The sequence below is a fragment of the Coffea arabica genome, chromosome 1e, assembly GCF_036785885.1.
Source record: "Coffea arabica cultivar ET-39 chromosome 1e, Coffea Arabica ET-39 HiFi, whole genome shotgun sequence".
NCBI classification, from domain to species: domain Eukaryota; kingdom Viridiplantae; phylum Streptophyta; class Magnoliopsida; order Gentianales; family Rubiaceae; genus Coffea; species Coffea arabica.
The window spans coordinates 4603146-4619062 of record NC_092311.1 but is presented as its reverse complement, the minus strand read 5'-3'; the positions used below and the strand labels follow the sequence as shown (position 1 = coordinate 4619062).

General features: G+C 35.1%; 1 protein-coding gene across 1 annotated transcript; it reads left to right on the top strand.

Annotated features, from left to right (window-relative positions):
• Nucleotides 1-1144: 1144 nt before the first annotated feature.
• On the top strand, nt 1145-10347 carry LOC113698271 (DEAD-box ATP-dependent RNA helicase 37-like). Its single transcript, XM_027218038.2, has 7 exons — nt 1145-1352; nt 1877-2869; nt 2959-3042; nt 4103-4345; nt 4759-4926; nt 5840-5953; nt 9326-10347. Exons 2-7 carry the CDS (start codon nt 2084-2086, stop codon nt 9803-9805), a joined length of 1875 nt encoding a protein of 624 aa, XP_027073839.1. The 5' UTR covers nt 1145-1352; nt 1877-2083; the 3' UTR covers nt 9806-10347.
• The last annotated feature ends 5570 nt before the right edge of the window (nt 10348-15917 follow it).

The window sequence follows — 15917 nt, the reverse complement described above, 5'->3', positions numbered from 1 at the left end:
ACCTAAGAGTGCAAGCCTAACAACAAAAATGAAAAAAAAAGAGTAATTGAAAATTAAGTGGAGAAGAAAAACTGAAGCAAAAGTGTGAATTGTATATGTAGAACAAATTTGAAAGAATTTTAAATTGTTCATAAAGCTCTCCTTCTTGAATTAAGGGCCCTTTTGTGATTGCGATTGCTTATAAAAAAGCACATCTAACACAAATACTTTTAACAAGTGTGCTTTTAAGTTACTAAAATCGATTCCTTGAGTTACGAAAAATTAATTATCAAACACCATAAAAGTACTTTTAGTGTTTAAAAACATTCTTTTTATAAATATACCACAACCCCAAACAAGACCTAAATGAACAGTTTCATCGATCTTATCAAACACAATTGTCGTATACATAACCAATTTGGATCTCGACTTTAAATATTATTTGGAATAATTACAGTAGCACTTTTTATGTTATAATATATGTGAGATAAAAAGGTTATTGGAAATATAAAAAGATGGATTGGAAAATATGTTTATGATACAAGAAAATATTATTTGGCAAAATTGAGCTATCTAAACACACTTTTTATTGTAAATTCAACTCTTGCCCTTATAACCCAAAAGAAAAAAAAAGAATGAAAATGTGTAGCTCAAAATTAAATGGAGTAGAAAATTCAAAGAAAAAATTATGAAAAATTATATGTATAGCAAAAGAAAAAGTGAAGCAAGATCAGTTCTTTACAAAAAGTTGTATGTAATGTCCATGTGAGAAATATATTGATAGGCGATTTGTAAAAATCTATAAGTGATATATGGATCCAGGGTCATTGCTTATCCTGTGACTGTGAGACGGTCGGTGATTGAGGCGAATCCATCCAAACTTTTCTGTACCAAAAAAAAAAGGAAAAGAAAAGAAAAAAAAAAAAAGAAAAAGTGAAGGAAGGGTACCCATGAGTCCAATCTCAGCCTCTTACTTCAGTCACTCTTTCAGCCGTAACGTACACAGCCAAATAAAACGCAATGTACGGAGCTAATCACCCACCAATTCGAAACCAAAGAAAAAATAAATAAATAAATAAAAACAAAACAGCAAATTTTTAGACTTTTTTCTTTCTCTCTTCCTTTCTTCTTCTCTACTTACCAAACAATAACCCACCAACAAATTGTACTGCGAAAGAAAAGAGAAAAATTAGCCAAAGCAAAAGGAGAGAAGATAGATAGATAGATAGATATCTATATATATATTAGAGAGATATTTTTTCCTCACATATATATCGCTCGACTTGCTTGCTTTCTCTCTATCTAGCTAGCCTCCGATCGCGAAATTAGGGTTTCTGCATTCCTCTTCTGTTCTTCCCTTTTGATTTATCATTGTATGTACATCTCTCTTCCTCTGTCTCTCTCTATTTCTGTGTATTTTTGTTTTTGTGAAAATTCCGATGCGTTTAAAGGTAGGTTTTTTTTTTGCCAATATGCTTTTTGCCCTATTTTTTTTCTGGGCTTTTGAGAACGGATTTCGTCATGCATTTCGTTTTCTCGTGGACCCTTTTTGGCTTTTTTCTGGTTGTTGGCTCTTTTGTTTTAAATGGCTTTTTGTTGTTTAGATATGTGTGTATGAGTGTATCTCTCTCTGTGTGTGTGTGCTCGATTGAAAGTATTTTGCGTAAGAATATGCGATTTGTTTATGCATGGATGTGATGATGTGTGTCGGTGCGTGTTTGTGTGTAAAATTAGATTTTCATTTTTTTTTGTATGGAAATTGTTTTGTTCATTGTTTTATTTTTGCCAAGGGAATTTTGGGTATCTTGTTTTTTGGTGGACAGTTGGTTCTCGGTAAAGGTACTGACTAATGCTTCCTTTTCTGTTCTTTTGAATATTGTGGTTAATTGTGTATCAGGGTGTTTCAAGTTAGGCTGAGGAAAAGTATGATTGGAAACTTATTTGGGGGTTTGATTTGATGGTGACGAAAAGTTACACACGAATTTTCTAAAACGAGTACATTTTCAAGGATTCGAGTAAATCTGGTTCAAGAGGTGTGGGGTAATTTGCAATAATCCTTAGAAAGGAGGAAAAAGCAAATTGACATTTTTGGTATTGTTTGACTATGCCAACTTCATGGGCTGATTCAGTTGCAGCTGAGAATTCGGCTGCTGGTGGTGCTGTTGGTTCTGCAAATAATGGGGGTGTGGGAAGTAATTCTGGTTCAGGCAGGTCAGCATATGTGCCACCCCATTTGAGGAATAGGCCTGCTCCTTCATCAACGCCATCTGCTCCAGCTGCTTCTTATGCTGGCTCTGTTTCTACAGCAAATGATCGTATTGGGGGCCAAGTTGACTCTTTTCAAGGTGGAGGGAATCGTTGGGGTGGTCCTAGGCTTGGTGGTGGTGGTAGCGGCAGCAGTGGTGCCAGTATTGGTGGTCGTGGAGGTAGTGGTTGGAACACCAGAAGTGGTGGTTGGGGCCGTGGCAGGGAGCGGGAGGTCAACCCTTTTGGAGATGATGATAGTACCGAAGAAATGTTTCAACAGGAGAATACAGGAATTAATTTTGATGCGTATGAAGATATTCCAGTGGAGACCAGTGGGGAAAACGTGCCTCCTCCTGTGAATACTTTTGCAGAGATTGATTTGGGTGATGCTTTGAATCAAAATATTAGAAGGTGCAAATATGTGAAGCCTACACCTGTGCAGCGCTATGCAATTCCAATCTCACTTGGGGGGAGAGATTTGATGGCTTGTGCACAAACTGGGTCAGGCAAGACTGCAGCTTTCTGCTTCCCCATAATTAGTGGTATAATGAGAGGGCAGCATGGGCAGAGACCGCCACGTGTGCCACGTATGGCATTTCCACTTGCTCTTATTCTTTCTCCAACGAGGGAGCTCTCTTGCCAAGTGGGTTCTGAGACTTGGTTATGTTTGCAATTTTCTTTTTAGTTTAGCATGCTATTACCAGAAGCTAAACTTTGATACTTGATGTGCAGATCCATGATGAAGCTAAAAAATTTGCATATCAAACTGGTGTGAGAGTGGTGGTTGCTTATGGTGGTGCGCCTATTAACCAACAGGTCTGTTTTTTCTGTCCTCACTTATTACTTTCATGTCTGTATAGTTTCCCTTTGCTGCAGCAAGTTAACAAAGATTATGTCCACCACACTGTCTAGACTCCAGAATTGAGCTCTCCTGGGGACCAAAAAGAGATAATGCTGCTCATGTTAGTCTTAAGCATGGATAGTCATTGGTGCTTCTGCATCTGTTGCATAGTTTACTTTTTGTGTGGGTTACTGCAGTTACACATTAAACATAATGGGTTTTGGAAGTGCTATTTGTTTCCTTGTTCTAGGTTCTTTCTCCCTTATGGACACAAATAGAGAGCAGTAAAATCTATTGTTTCTTTACTGAGCTTTTGGTACTTTTAAGTTTTCTGTTTTAGTGATAAACCGCTTATTTGTTATAATTATTAAGGGGAATTGAGTTTAAAGGGGAGGAGTTCATCATCAAAAGGAAGGGAAGCTCTTTGACAAGCAGATTGCAGCTATCTGCTCACATTGTCTACTGATTTAATCCCTGAAACCCAGCAAAATAACCAAAAAAATGCATGAATTTAGAGTTCCTAACTGTTGTGAAGAGTACATAGCCCTCCTCACGTTAAGAAGAGCAAGACTAATTCAGGTGGTGAAACATCTGCATCTCAATTGCTTGCCATTGCACCATTTTTAGGCATAACCTATTGAATTCAAGAGTAGAAAACTAAACTAAAGTCCAAATCTGCAACAGTTTCACAATTTTACTGTATGTTTAACTCTATGTACTTGGTCTTTGTTCTTTGAGAGTATTGGGTGTATCCACCTAATGAGGGTTTTTCCAAGATGTTGTGATAAGAATGCCGAGCACTCTTTGGTTTATTATGACTAAGTTGCACTCCGAATATAATTCAGCTCGGAATCATTATATCAATGTTAGGTATTGTTCGTTTATTCAGTCATTGGTATGTTATTAGAAGAAAGCCTAATATTTTTCTTCTTGTACTGGATGACTACAGATTCTGTTGTAAAATTCATGAAATTTGAAATATACCCTATGCTATGAGCTTCATTCTGATGCTTTGCTCCTTGCCACTTTCAATAGCTTCGAGATCTTGAGAGAGGAGTGGATATACTTGTTGCAACTCCAGGACGGTTGGTGGATTTATTAGAAAGAGCAAGAGTCTCATTACAATTAATTAGGTACTTAGCTCTGGATGAGGCTGATCGAATGTTGGATATGGGTTTCGAACCTCAAATAAGGAGAATTGTGGAACAGATGGACATGCCTCCTCCTGGTGCAAGGCAGACAATGCTTTTCAGTGCTACCTTTCCCAAAGAAATACAGGTTTGTTTTCTATTTGCAAGCTTACTAGATGTCCACTGCTGATTTGGAATTTGTTTGCTTACTGCATATTATTCTCATGGATGCATGTTTCTATGACTATATGCTGATATTCATTAAGAACTCTTCTTTTGTTACAAGCAAAATAGGTTCTGCATTTTATGCATGGTTTAATGGAAGTTTTTTGAGTTTTTCTTTCCTCTTCCTCTGGTTATAAAGCATCTCCTAATTCACATATTTTCATTATGCTTGAATAATTTTAATGTTATTTCTCATGCTGTGTATTTTTTGACTTCTTGGCACCCAGTTTTGCTTTCTTTGTTTGTGGTATGCGTGTTCCCATTTCGTCGCTTCCCTTTCAATGTTTTCCCGAATTCATTTTAATCATTCATTCACTCTCTTTTGGTTGCATGCAGCGGCTGGCTGCAGATTTCTTGTCCAGTTATGTATTTTTGGCTGTTGGAAGAGTTGGGTCAAGTACTGATTTGATTGTCCAGAGAGTTGAATATGTTCACGAGTCTGACAAGAGAAGCCATCTTATGGATCTGCTTCATGCGCAGAGGGCAAATGGTGTTCATGGCAAGGTAATGCTGCAGTCACTAGTATTGGGAGTTTATGGTGGAGATGAATAAGGTTTTTTTTAAAACCCTTTTCATTCATTTAAAGCATTTTTGAGCTCTTTCAATTGCGCTTAGTTACAATTATGTGTGCAATGTAAACAGTTTTAAATGTGGAAACTGCTTTTTTGCCAGGGTTACTTTTTTTGTCATGATGGATAACAACTATAAGTTGTTCACCTCTCCTTGGACAGTGGCAATTAGAATCTGCCGAGATACTTTATTTTGAAGCAGTAACGTTTTTTTTCAAGTAACAAGTCAAATACCAAGCTGGAAACTTATAATTTTTGTGCTCTTGTAATCGGGTGTTCGAGAATTGATTTGGAGGGGGTATACATGTTACTGTTGAGCATAAGGGTTATTTATTTTTTAATTATTTTATTCATTTTTGGTTATTTCTTTGAGGTTTAAAATCTGTGCAATGGAGGGCGTATCTCACTTAGTTGAGTTGCACATTGAAATTTTGTTTGCCAATGAAAAGATAAACAAAAAGTTTTTTTTTATGCTTTTTATGTTAAAAGATCAGCATCTTTTATTGGAAATCTGTTTTGGCGTCACCAATTACCATTTTGTGTATCACATATATCCTTGAAAGATGATCAAGTGCTGTAATTATGTTTATCATTTTATTGGGTACTCTGCATGCCTCCTTTGATCAAGATTTCTGTAGATTTTTGTATGTCATGGTTTTAATATTTCACATCTTTCTTTGTGAAACAATGAGGATAGGTTATATGATCCTTAAGTTAGTTTGTTTTCCTCCCTCTGTTTGCAAGCATGTCGCTTCATCTTGTATTTTACTTGGCTATTGCGAAGTTGGTGTGATCATCATTAGGAATCACAATGCAGTTAAGTTGATCATTCTGTGTTCATTTTTCAGCAATCTCTTACATTGGTTTTTGTGGAGACGAAAAAGGGAGCTGATGCTCTGGAACATTGGCTGTGTGTGAATGGTTTCCCTGCTACTGCTATTCATGGTGACAGAACACAGCAGGTATGTATGGCTCTTTTAGTGGTAGATATTGCAGTGCTGGGATTAATCTTTCCTCACTTATTATGTCTGCATTTCAGCCTGTGGCTTTTCCCATGTTTAATTTTCTTCACAATAATTGCAATGGCATCTGCTGAATGCGCACTGTTAGGTCTTGTACTTTACTTTGTGATTATATTCTCCATTCTTCCTTTTAAGTTTTCTAGTAAAACAAATGCAAAACCGGCATCTCCACTATCAACGCTTAGATCCAATGCATCATTCCTGCCCTTGATTTTTTCGACTGAAAACACTTTTCCTGAAGAAAGACCATGTTTCAAAAGTTGGTATTATTAAACCAAAACAAATTTTTTTAAGAAAAAAGGAATGAGGTTTCCTAAATTTTGAGGCTGCTCTCTCTATTTATCTGAGGCTAAGATTTAGCTGTGGTTATGATAACTACTAGAGTTTAGTATGAACATAACTTATGATGTTCTTTTTAGTTAAAAGTCAGGGTTCAGTTAGTTTCCCAGCTTGATGCATGACAAATTTGTCAAGATTAATTGGGAGGAGTTGTGTTTGACAAATAAGTAAGAAGGTTAAGGAATTGAATTAGGCAAAAGGATAAGAAGTACAATGAGTTCTATAATTTTTGCTTGAGGTTGGAGTTCTATAATTTTTGCATTGTGATGATGTTTTGATAATTCCATGGTACGAATTCCACTTTGAGATCATTTTACTCATGAACTTCTAACATGTTCCGCCTCCTATGATAGGTTCATCTTGGTTTTTTCTAAAAAGCAAAACTTTAATTGTGAACGAATATTTTCCATTTTTCACATGCTTCCGCCCATATCAATTGTTGTCAAAGCTGATATTTATCCATGAGGTGGAAGTAGCAAAGATACAGAAAATTCAAGGAACTAGTTGAGCCAAGTCTGAATGAGCTTCTAACTAATAAATAGATGTTCATGAGCATGATTCAATGTGCCTGCTATAAGCTTTTGGAGAAAACGGAAGGTAGTCAGGAAATAAGGGAAGATGTTCCTCAAGGAATTAGGACTTGATAGATTGGAAAATAGTGAGATAGTTTGGACTTCTTCACTGGTGTAGATGCTACAATTGATATAAATTGCTTCCTACATCTTTAAACTTAATTGGGAAAATAGTATCTATCAAATTATGTTATAAAAGGTTTGAGGGCAAGATAGTTGCTGAAGTTTGATAAATGCTATGTTTTCTTAGAATTAGATGAGCTCCATTCTGAGTTTCTCATGCTTTTCTCAAAGCCAAGACTTTAATTATGTTTTAAACTTGTTTTGCTTTTTATCAACCTTCCACCTTTATAACAGACAGACCAATATTCTTTTGAGGTTGGTGGAACAAATTACTTTGTGGGTCGGTGGTGATGTATCTAGTTTTCTGATTGTTTTACACGAGTAGGCAACTTATACCTGTTAAAATCTGTGATTTGATGGTGCTTTTATTTTCTATTCCGTCCTGGAAAAGGTAATATGCCATGCTTCATATTAGGAGTGACTGATTGTTTTTGGAACTGGAAATGGTAATTGCTACTTTCTCCCTGCATAAGATTGAATATCTTTTACATGAGAACTCAATTTTGGTACCAGCTTTATGGCCGCTCTTTATAGTGGGGTTCAAGATAGGCATGCTAGATTCTATTTATTTTCAAGATAGGCTCACCAAAGTTAGTTTATCCTTGTTGAGGAATTCTTTTTGAATTAAAAAATTAGGTTTGGCTCATATTAGCAAGTCCTTGATCATATTAGCATCTCCTGCTCTAAATGAAATTGTGAGTTAGATTCATTGGTCTTCTCGAAATTGTTTTTTTAAAGAGTTAAGATGTTAATTTTCACGTATGAAAACAGATGCAGTCAAAGTTTAATGTGCATAAAAATAGCTTGGTGTTTCAATATCAACTAAACTTCATTAGTTATATGAAGTGACCATGAAGATCACTTGTTTGTTTCCTGCAAAAGGTTAGCTTGAGGAAGTTTGTGTTGACTTCATTCCTTTTATTCCCGATCATCACATGGGTTAAAATATGGGTACGAGTGGGTAAGTATTTCCTCAATGATGAAAAATATCTCCTATCTTTAAAGGGTTTACTTGATTCTGAAACATCAAGCAATAAAGTTTCTTGTCAAAAATTCACCCATGTTGATGTTTAAAATATTGGCCGCATAACATTTGATCTTGAATCAAGTTGAATTTTTGCTTAATTTTTTTTTTTTGGAAAACCAAGATGCATTGGCATAAGTTTTGGATTGGATATACTCTTTTACCAACTTAAATAGCTACTCAATATGCCTGACTGAAACAATACTCGGTGCCATGTATGATCTCTTGTTATAATGGCTTGTCTATGTGACTTGTGCTAAGAACAATGCCATATTTCTAATAGTTTGGCTTGCTGATATTTTGCATTATTATGTTGGCTATTACTAGTTTAAGAAATTTGAAATGCTAAATAGCTGGTGGAAAAAAATGACTTTAGTATATTATTTAGGTAATACCATGCATAATTTGTCCAAATTATGTTTTAACCAGAAAATGTTTGGGAGAATGACTAAGGTTATCATAGCCTCCCTGTTGTTTGGATGATATCTTTATTTAATTGCTAAGACTTCATTGACATTGATTTGTGCAATCGCAGTGGTGACTGGCCATAACTAGTTACACATTGCTGAGTTATGAAGCTTTGTTCAACATAGGTTTATTACTGTTTGAAAAGCTTTGACCATGGGGAATTATTTTCAAGGCCAATTCCTTGGTTGTTTGATGATGCAGTAAGAGGGGGCACTTTCCCCTTTAGCCTTGTCTCTTGGTATTTTCCCTGCTATGGGAAGTAAAAGTCGCTGATCTACAGCTGCATACGTGTTCTCACAAGATGATTAGTCCCTACTGACCAAACTTGAACCATCTACAATCTAGGTCCATGCATGTACACCACTAAATGCAAGAGATTTAAGACTTTTCGCCCTATGATGTAGCTAATATCGACAAATAGCTACCCATTTACTGGCTATATTCCTTGGTCTGGAGATATAAGTTTTGTTGAGACAATGCATTTATATTAGTCTCCCGTTCCTAAATCCTAAACCAAACAATTGGTGGTAGCTTTCGTAAGGGTTATACTTAGCAGAGCCTCTCCAGTGTATTTACATTTTGGAATTTTGTCAATGTATGCCAAATTTGCCTTTTATTCTACATTTCCACCTCGAGGAAACAAAAGAAGAAGAGCTCGCTATGTTCAATTCCAAAAAGAAAAATGTTTTCCACCCTGCATGATTACTTTTTAAAGTTGAGCAGTCAATTGCATTTATCTCTCCATCATTCTCTGAGAGAAATTGTCATCTGTTTACTCGTATGCAGGAGCGAGAACAGGCCCTGAGGTCATTTAAAAGTGGCAACACTCCAATCTTGGTTGCAACAGACGTGGCTGCACGTGGTCTTGATATTCCCCATGTTGCACATGTAGTTAACTTCGATCTTCCAAATGACATTGATGATTACGTACACCGCATAGGACGAACAGGGAGAGCAGGGAAAACTGGGTTAGCCACTGCCTTCTTCAATGAGAATAATACGTCTTTGGCCAGGTCATTGTCCGATCTGATGCAGGAAGCAAATCAAGAGGTACCTGCTTGGCTCTCGCGCTTTGCAGTTCGTTCTGCCCATGGTAAAAGTCGCCGTGGGGGAGGTCGGTTTGGTAGTCGTGATTTTAGGAGAGAATCCTCTTTAACCAGAGGGGTAACAGACTACTATGGTGGAGGCAACCTCAGCAGTGGCTATGGTGCTCCTGGCGGGTATGCTGGGTCATATGGCCCTGGAGTAACTAGTGCATGGGACTGAATATCTCTGTTTTATCCCTTATGGTTGCTTGAAATATGCATCTACATTTAAGTTAGGAGACATCATCAGTCGAGTATATTTATTTGGCTTTTACTTTGCTCTTCTTTAGTTAGTATTGACCTTTTTCAGTTTGCACTCAATCTGTTGACTCATATGGGTGGGGGTTCGTGTGCTACGGGCATGGTGAACATAGATGCGTGACTGTTGCAGTTGATGGTGAATGACTACTAACAGATTAGGTTTAAATTGTACTCTTTCATTTCTCCCTTTCATTTTCCTGCTTAATTGTTCGTGTTGAGTTGGAGTACATTGGGGGAGGCCAGAGATATGCGGTTGCTTCGAGCTGCTTAATACCTCTGATGGGTATATTCTTTTCGACCTAATTTGTTGGTTGTAAAATTCTGCTGCACAAATCCAATCGGCCAATGTGTGAGAAGGAGAATTTTGTTCCATTAATGTTGTAATATGATAAATTTTAGTATCATTTTCTTTTGTATACATCAAGCTGAATTTTCATGTATGGGAAGAAGACGTTTTTAACAGTATGTGGTCTCATTTGATATTTCCCCTTAAATGCTGATGAGGTTCCCCATCTTAGTCTTAGTCAAGATGAATGAATGAAGGAATGAAATAGCCATGACAAGTATAAATTCGTGGTTTGTCAAGAATGATGAATGAATCAATGGCAGTCTCCTTGATGTATGAAAACGGCAGCTTTCAGTCAATCTTGGACTTGGATATTTTCTATTGTAGATCCTCTTCCACAAGGAAGGCAGCTAATAATTTCCGGTGGATTAGTTGAGAGGTAATCTGATGACTAAAATGTGATGCCTGTGGCTTTCTTTATTCTTGGAATTTTGCCTCGTTGACAACTCAGTTGCCTAGCGTGGAGTTAGTTTGAGAGGGCCCTTTTGTATTTATTCGTAGTTGAATTGTTGACAAATAGTACCCCGTATGTTGTAATAGTGGAATGCTTGTTTGTACATCATTCATACGCTTAATATTCAAGAAAGGGAAAGTTTTGTTCACTAGTATCCTTTCAAATGGCTCATGCTTAGTTAGATCCGATCTTCAAATTGAATTGCTGAATTTTTCAAAAACTAGTTTTTTAAGTACACATAAAATTTTTTAAAAAATACTCTAAAAAGGTAGTTTAATTTCTTTTAATGTTTAAAAAATATTTTAAAATATATTCTAAAAACTCGTTTACTCTTAAATATCTCAAAATATTTTCTAAAATATCTCTAAATATATTATAAAAATTCTGTTACAGCAAAATTTTTCAAAAAATTTCCAAAAAATAGTTAATTGGTAACTTTCAAAATATGTCACGCTACCTTGCCAAGTGATGTCTCCACCATTTTAGTCTGTGAGTATGATTTAGAACCCAATTTGTGCTTCAAATTGAATCGCATAACAGTTGATTAGAGTCTAATTTGCAATTTAAATTTGGTTGCGTAGCAGTTCATATTAATTGATTTTACTAACTCATTTATCTTTAGAAAGACAAGTTGGAAAATATCAAAGCAACATATTTACTAACTTACTTGTCTTTTAGAGAGAGAAATTGGAAAATATCAACACAACAACGTGTTGAAGACTGGGCAAGCGCATTTATTTTTCAAGTGAATGAAAAATTTGGAAATCTGAAAACAACGACTCAGGATGGGTCACATCGGTTGCAGCTTAATTTGTGCTGCAAATTGTTGCAATCCACCCCTATTCAAGGAGCAACTATAGAGAAACACGGAAAGAGGTTCCCAAAAAATATTTTTTTTGGCTGTTTGCTATGTAATCAATCATATTTGGGGTGTGGAGGGTATAGCATGGGAGGAGGGTCATTAAACTATTGTCCGAGTCAACTTTTGACCATCAAAAAATTTTTCATCACAAATTAATCATTAAACTAATTAATTAATACACTCGTGACCATTTCATTGATTGTTGTTCTTAATTTACAAAATAATCAGAATCAGTGTTTTGATAAAAAATACCCATGGTGGATAAATATATATACCCTTTACGTTTTTGACACGTGTTCTAATTATTTTGTAGATTAAGAACAATAATCGACGAAATTGCCACGAGTGTGTTGGTTAGTTAGTTTAATGGTTAATTTGTGACGAAAAATTGTTTGATGTTTAAAAGTCGACGTAAGCAATAATTTAATGGCCTCTAAGATTTTTACCCTACACATACCTCTGACCAAATTTTGTAGCATATATGCATTGATAATTGAAGTAGAATATTAAGCAGCCTAACTACTAGCATAATTTTATGGACTTTTGGAATTGATGAAAACTATATGAAAATCAATGTTATAGTAAAACAAATCTAGCCCATTTTTCTAACAAACAAGAGGTCACAAATAAAAACACATTATCTGCCTATAGTCAGTTCCTTCACCATAACCTCCCGCAACCTCAACATATTCTTGTTCTGGAACGTGTAGAAGGATTGATCTAGAAGCTTTTGATCCAGCCAGCATATCGACAAGGAAATTAGACTCTTTTTATGTTTTTTCTCCTTTAAGGGGAAGTCAATTTAGATCTATCATCTTGACAGCCAATCCATGGATGGAGTCAACTATTGGAAAAGAAAAATTATGTATCCATTAAATATCCTGTTTATGCTTTATTCTGGATGCCATTACTAGGAAATTAATCTGAAAATAGGAAGTTTGTTCCATAGAAAATATTTCAAAAAGAAATATGAAAAATTTTTAGAAAATCTAATAAGGTGTTTCCATAGAATAATTTGGAAACCATCTAGAAAAACAATAGTAAATTTGATAAATTTCCTCCTTAGCTTTTGCGCTAAAATAAAATGGGTAAATAGTATAAACATTTTTGAGGAGTAAGGTCTTAATTAACTCTAATTAGTCACTGTTTTAGGAAAACTTTGGTCTAATATTGGAATAACCATTTTAATTTACATTAACCCCTGAACTTCACCCAAAATGTAACATACTTAATTTACATTATTGTTTAAGACTCTATCTACTAACTCCACTGAGTGAGATTTGTTAGCCCCAAGCAGTTCATAATTCATGACTTAGATCCCATTATTCAATTTTTTTTTTCTTTTAAAAAAATTACAATTTGCCACCCAACCAATCCTGACCTGGGCATGAGAAAAATTTTCAATGAGTGGGACTTTTTAAAAAGAATTGCCACAACATCGTATTTTTCAAAATTTCTTCAAAGAATGAAAAAATGCATTTATCATTTATCAAATGTTTCTGTAAAAGACGTATTCTTGTATTTGTCTAGGCATCTTTTTCTTAAACAATGCTGAATGAGTGTGCTCGAAGAAACTCTTTTTGTTTTTTTAGTATAAGTGGAAGGTCGACCTTTTACTTATATTTCCTTCCTCCGTACTATCCAATCCATTGTTCGCTCGCTCTAAGAAACTCACTTGCTAAGTACATTTTCAAAACTATGGTACTCTTTGGGAACTTTTTTCAAAAACTAACACAATTTTGAAATTACTTTGACCTAGACCGTTAAGAATTAGTAATTCTTCTGTCCTTGTTTTCCATTCAATAACTCAAATTACAATCCAAAGTCCAAACTAAGGACAGGGTCAAAATATACACCATAGGCCCCTTAAATTAAGATGCCAGTCACTTTACCCCAATTTATCGCTTGTTTTAACATTTAGATTCTTCCACTTGTGTTAGTAAGAATTACATGCTTCAGTTTGGATATGTAAGAAGTTCTTTGTCTATTGAGAGAGAATTAAGTTAACCTTGTTTTGATTGCAATGGTTGTAGAAAAGTTTCTAGGAGGAAAATAATTTATTTAATATAATTTTTAACTATCGTTTTTACCTCACATAAATCACATCTCCGAAAATGTGTTACAGAGTATTCTACAAAATGGGCTTTTTCTCTCAAACAAAAGGAAAAAAAAAAACCCAATGAAAAGATGGAGAGAGAAGCTTTGTATTGGTGCTAATCTGAATTTTTCATGTTGCATGAGGACATCATATGCGACTATAGTTCAAAAGAAAAGCAGATGTTTGACCTCCCAAAACCGTCCAAAAGGGCAAGTACGAATTTGGTGTGGACTTGTGAATTTATGCTGCTGATTTTTTCCTTCTCCTTCATTTCGAGGTTGGCCATTTAGCATTAAGAATAATTAAAAGTCAGAGTTGATTCAAATGGTAAATATGTATTCTTCTCACAAAAGAATATCAAGATTTGATCGGAAGTTTTGTGTTCCCTTTACATGTTAACCATGATTACGTATTAAAAGTTGTGATGAACACCAATAAAGGTAATTAAGCTTTTAGATTAATCACAATATTTGATTAACGAAGACAAAATAAGAAACATTAACATTGAGGTGAAATGAAGCTTAGTGCATCAGGGAACCCAATGAAAAATCATAATTACATGTTGATGATCCTAATAGAACCACATCCTCATTGGATTTTTCATTTTTGCCATAAATCAAATGATGTGGCCGGCAAAATGGGGAGTAGACTAAATTGGGTCCCCAGTCCCCACCATAATGTGTAACAAAGAGCATTTTCATGGACAATTAGTTAATTTTGCCCTTCTGATTTGACCATTAAAATTGGTATTATACTCCTAATGAAAAAGAAATTTCTTTTGTTCCCATCTTCCAAGATTAGTTGTGGCACAATAACTAATCACTTTATAACTGATTTTTGCTTTCGTTTTGAGCATCAACAGAACCATTATTGACTTTCACATGATGCTAAAACAGCAAAAAGTAGTAATACACATGCATGGAATAAAATTTACCCTTTCATAAATTATAGTATATGAATTAATCTTTCTTCCACCGTCAGTCTATGAATTTTTTTTTTTTTTTGGTTATATGAAGAAGTTTAGATTCATACCATATACACAAGAGTTGTATATAAAATTTAACTAAAAAATTTCACATTGACAATATAAGAAAGTTAATCAATAGTAGTATACAGTTTGAGTTTCAACTAATCCACTGCAATATAACCAAAACTCAGTGACTTATCAAATAAGTTAGAAGAGGAAGAAACAAGTGAATGAAGACAAAGTATTAGTAGCAATTGCAAGCAAGTGATTGCTTGTGGAGGGCCAAATTCACCCAAGGTAACCTGATCATGTTGGTAGAAGTATCCATTTTATTGGTGGATGAATGGATTGCAGTTGGGAGCATTCATGGAATATGGAGGCCAGTCTCTGTCGAATTAAATATGTTGCCTTAAGGGTTTGTGTCCATATGTACAGAGAATTGAGAGGTGTTTTAGACTTGGAGGGAATCAGTTTAGCTTTAGTTGCTGTCTCATTTTATTGTTTTGTTTCCATGACGCCAAAACAATATTTACTTTAACAAATGTTTAGTCCACTTCAAGTTGATAAGCATGCAACATTAATTATTGTTAAACCAACTCATGACACTCACCTCACAACAAATTAATGAAATCATCCTATGTATGAGGTTGCAGAAGTCAATAACCTGCATCATAAACAAATCCACTATATGGGATTGTTCCTTTTTGTCTGAAATTTTTAGTTTAGGATAATTGTTTTGTTTTTTTCTTCTTTTCTTGACTTCAATTCAATGCTGTGCATATTGCATAGGCACAGGCATCTGGTTGAACACTAGATTTCAATTCAACCCTATCTTATAGGGTTACAAATATTTTTACTTTCTGTTAAAACTCTAGTAATTAAAGGTTCTGGGTTCAAATCTTCATTTTCCTGCATCGCTTCTTGAATCTCACTCTTTCCCTGGAAAAAAACAGTCTAAAAAAATAAGTAACTTGTCAAAATACTCCGACTAGACTAGGTGGTTTTCAATCCATTTAAACAAGTTAGAAAATTTATTTAGCCAAAAGTATATTTATTGTTCTGATGGGATTTGGCTTGTGGAATGTTACTTCTTTATAGTAAGAAAAAGAAGACTAATTCAACCAGTCATGCATCTTAATATCCCTCTAGGCAGGGCAGATGCTAACTGGTCCCCTTGAAGTTGAAGGTTAAAGACTCTAGAGGTCACATTTACTGCAAGAAGGAACATAGTAGATACTCCATAGATTTTCCTTTAACCTATAAGAAATGCATGAAAAGTTTGTTCAGTAAGATTTGCTTAATAAT

Bases quoted from the DNA above. Each gene is read 5' to 3' on its own strand.
- LOC113698271 (XM_027218038.2), top strand. From the start codon at position 2,084: ATGCCAACTTCATGGGCTGATTCAGTTGCAGCTGAGAATTCGGCTGCT. The intron at 2,870-2,958 runs GTGGGTTCTGAG...CTTGATGTGCAG, and splicing joins CGAGGGAGCTCTCTTGCCAA to ATCCATGATGAAGCTAAAAA. The intron at 4,927-5,839 runs GTAATGCTGCAG...TTCATTTTTCAG, and splicing joins CAAATGGTGTTCATGGCAAG to CAATCTCTTACATTGGTTTT.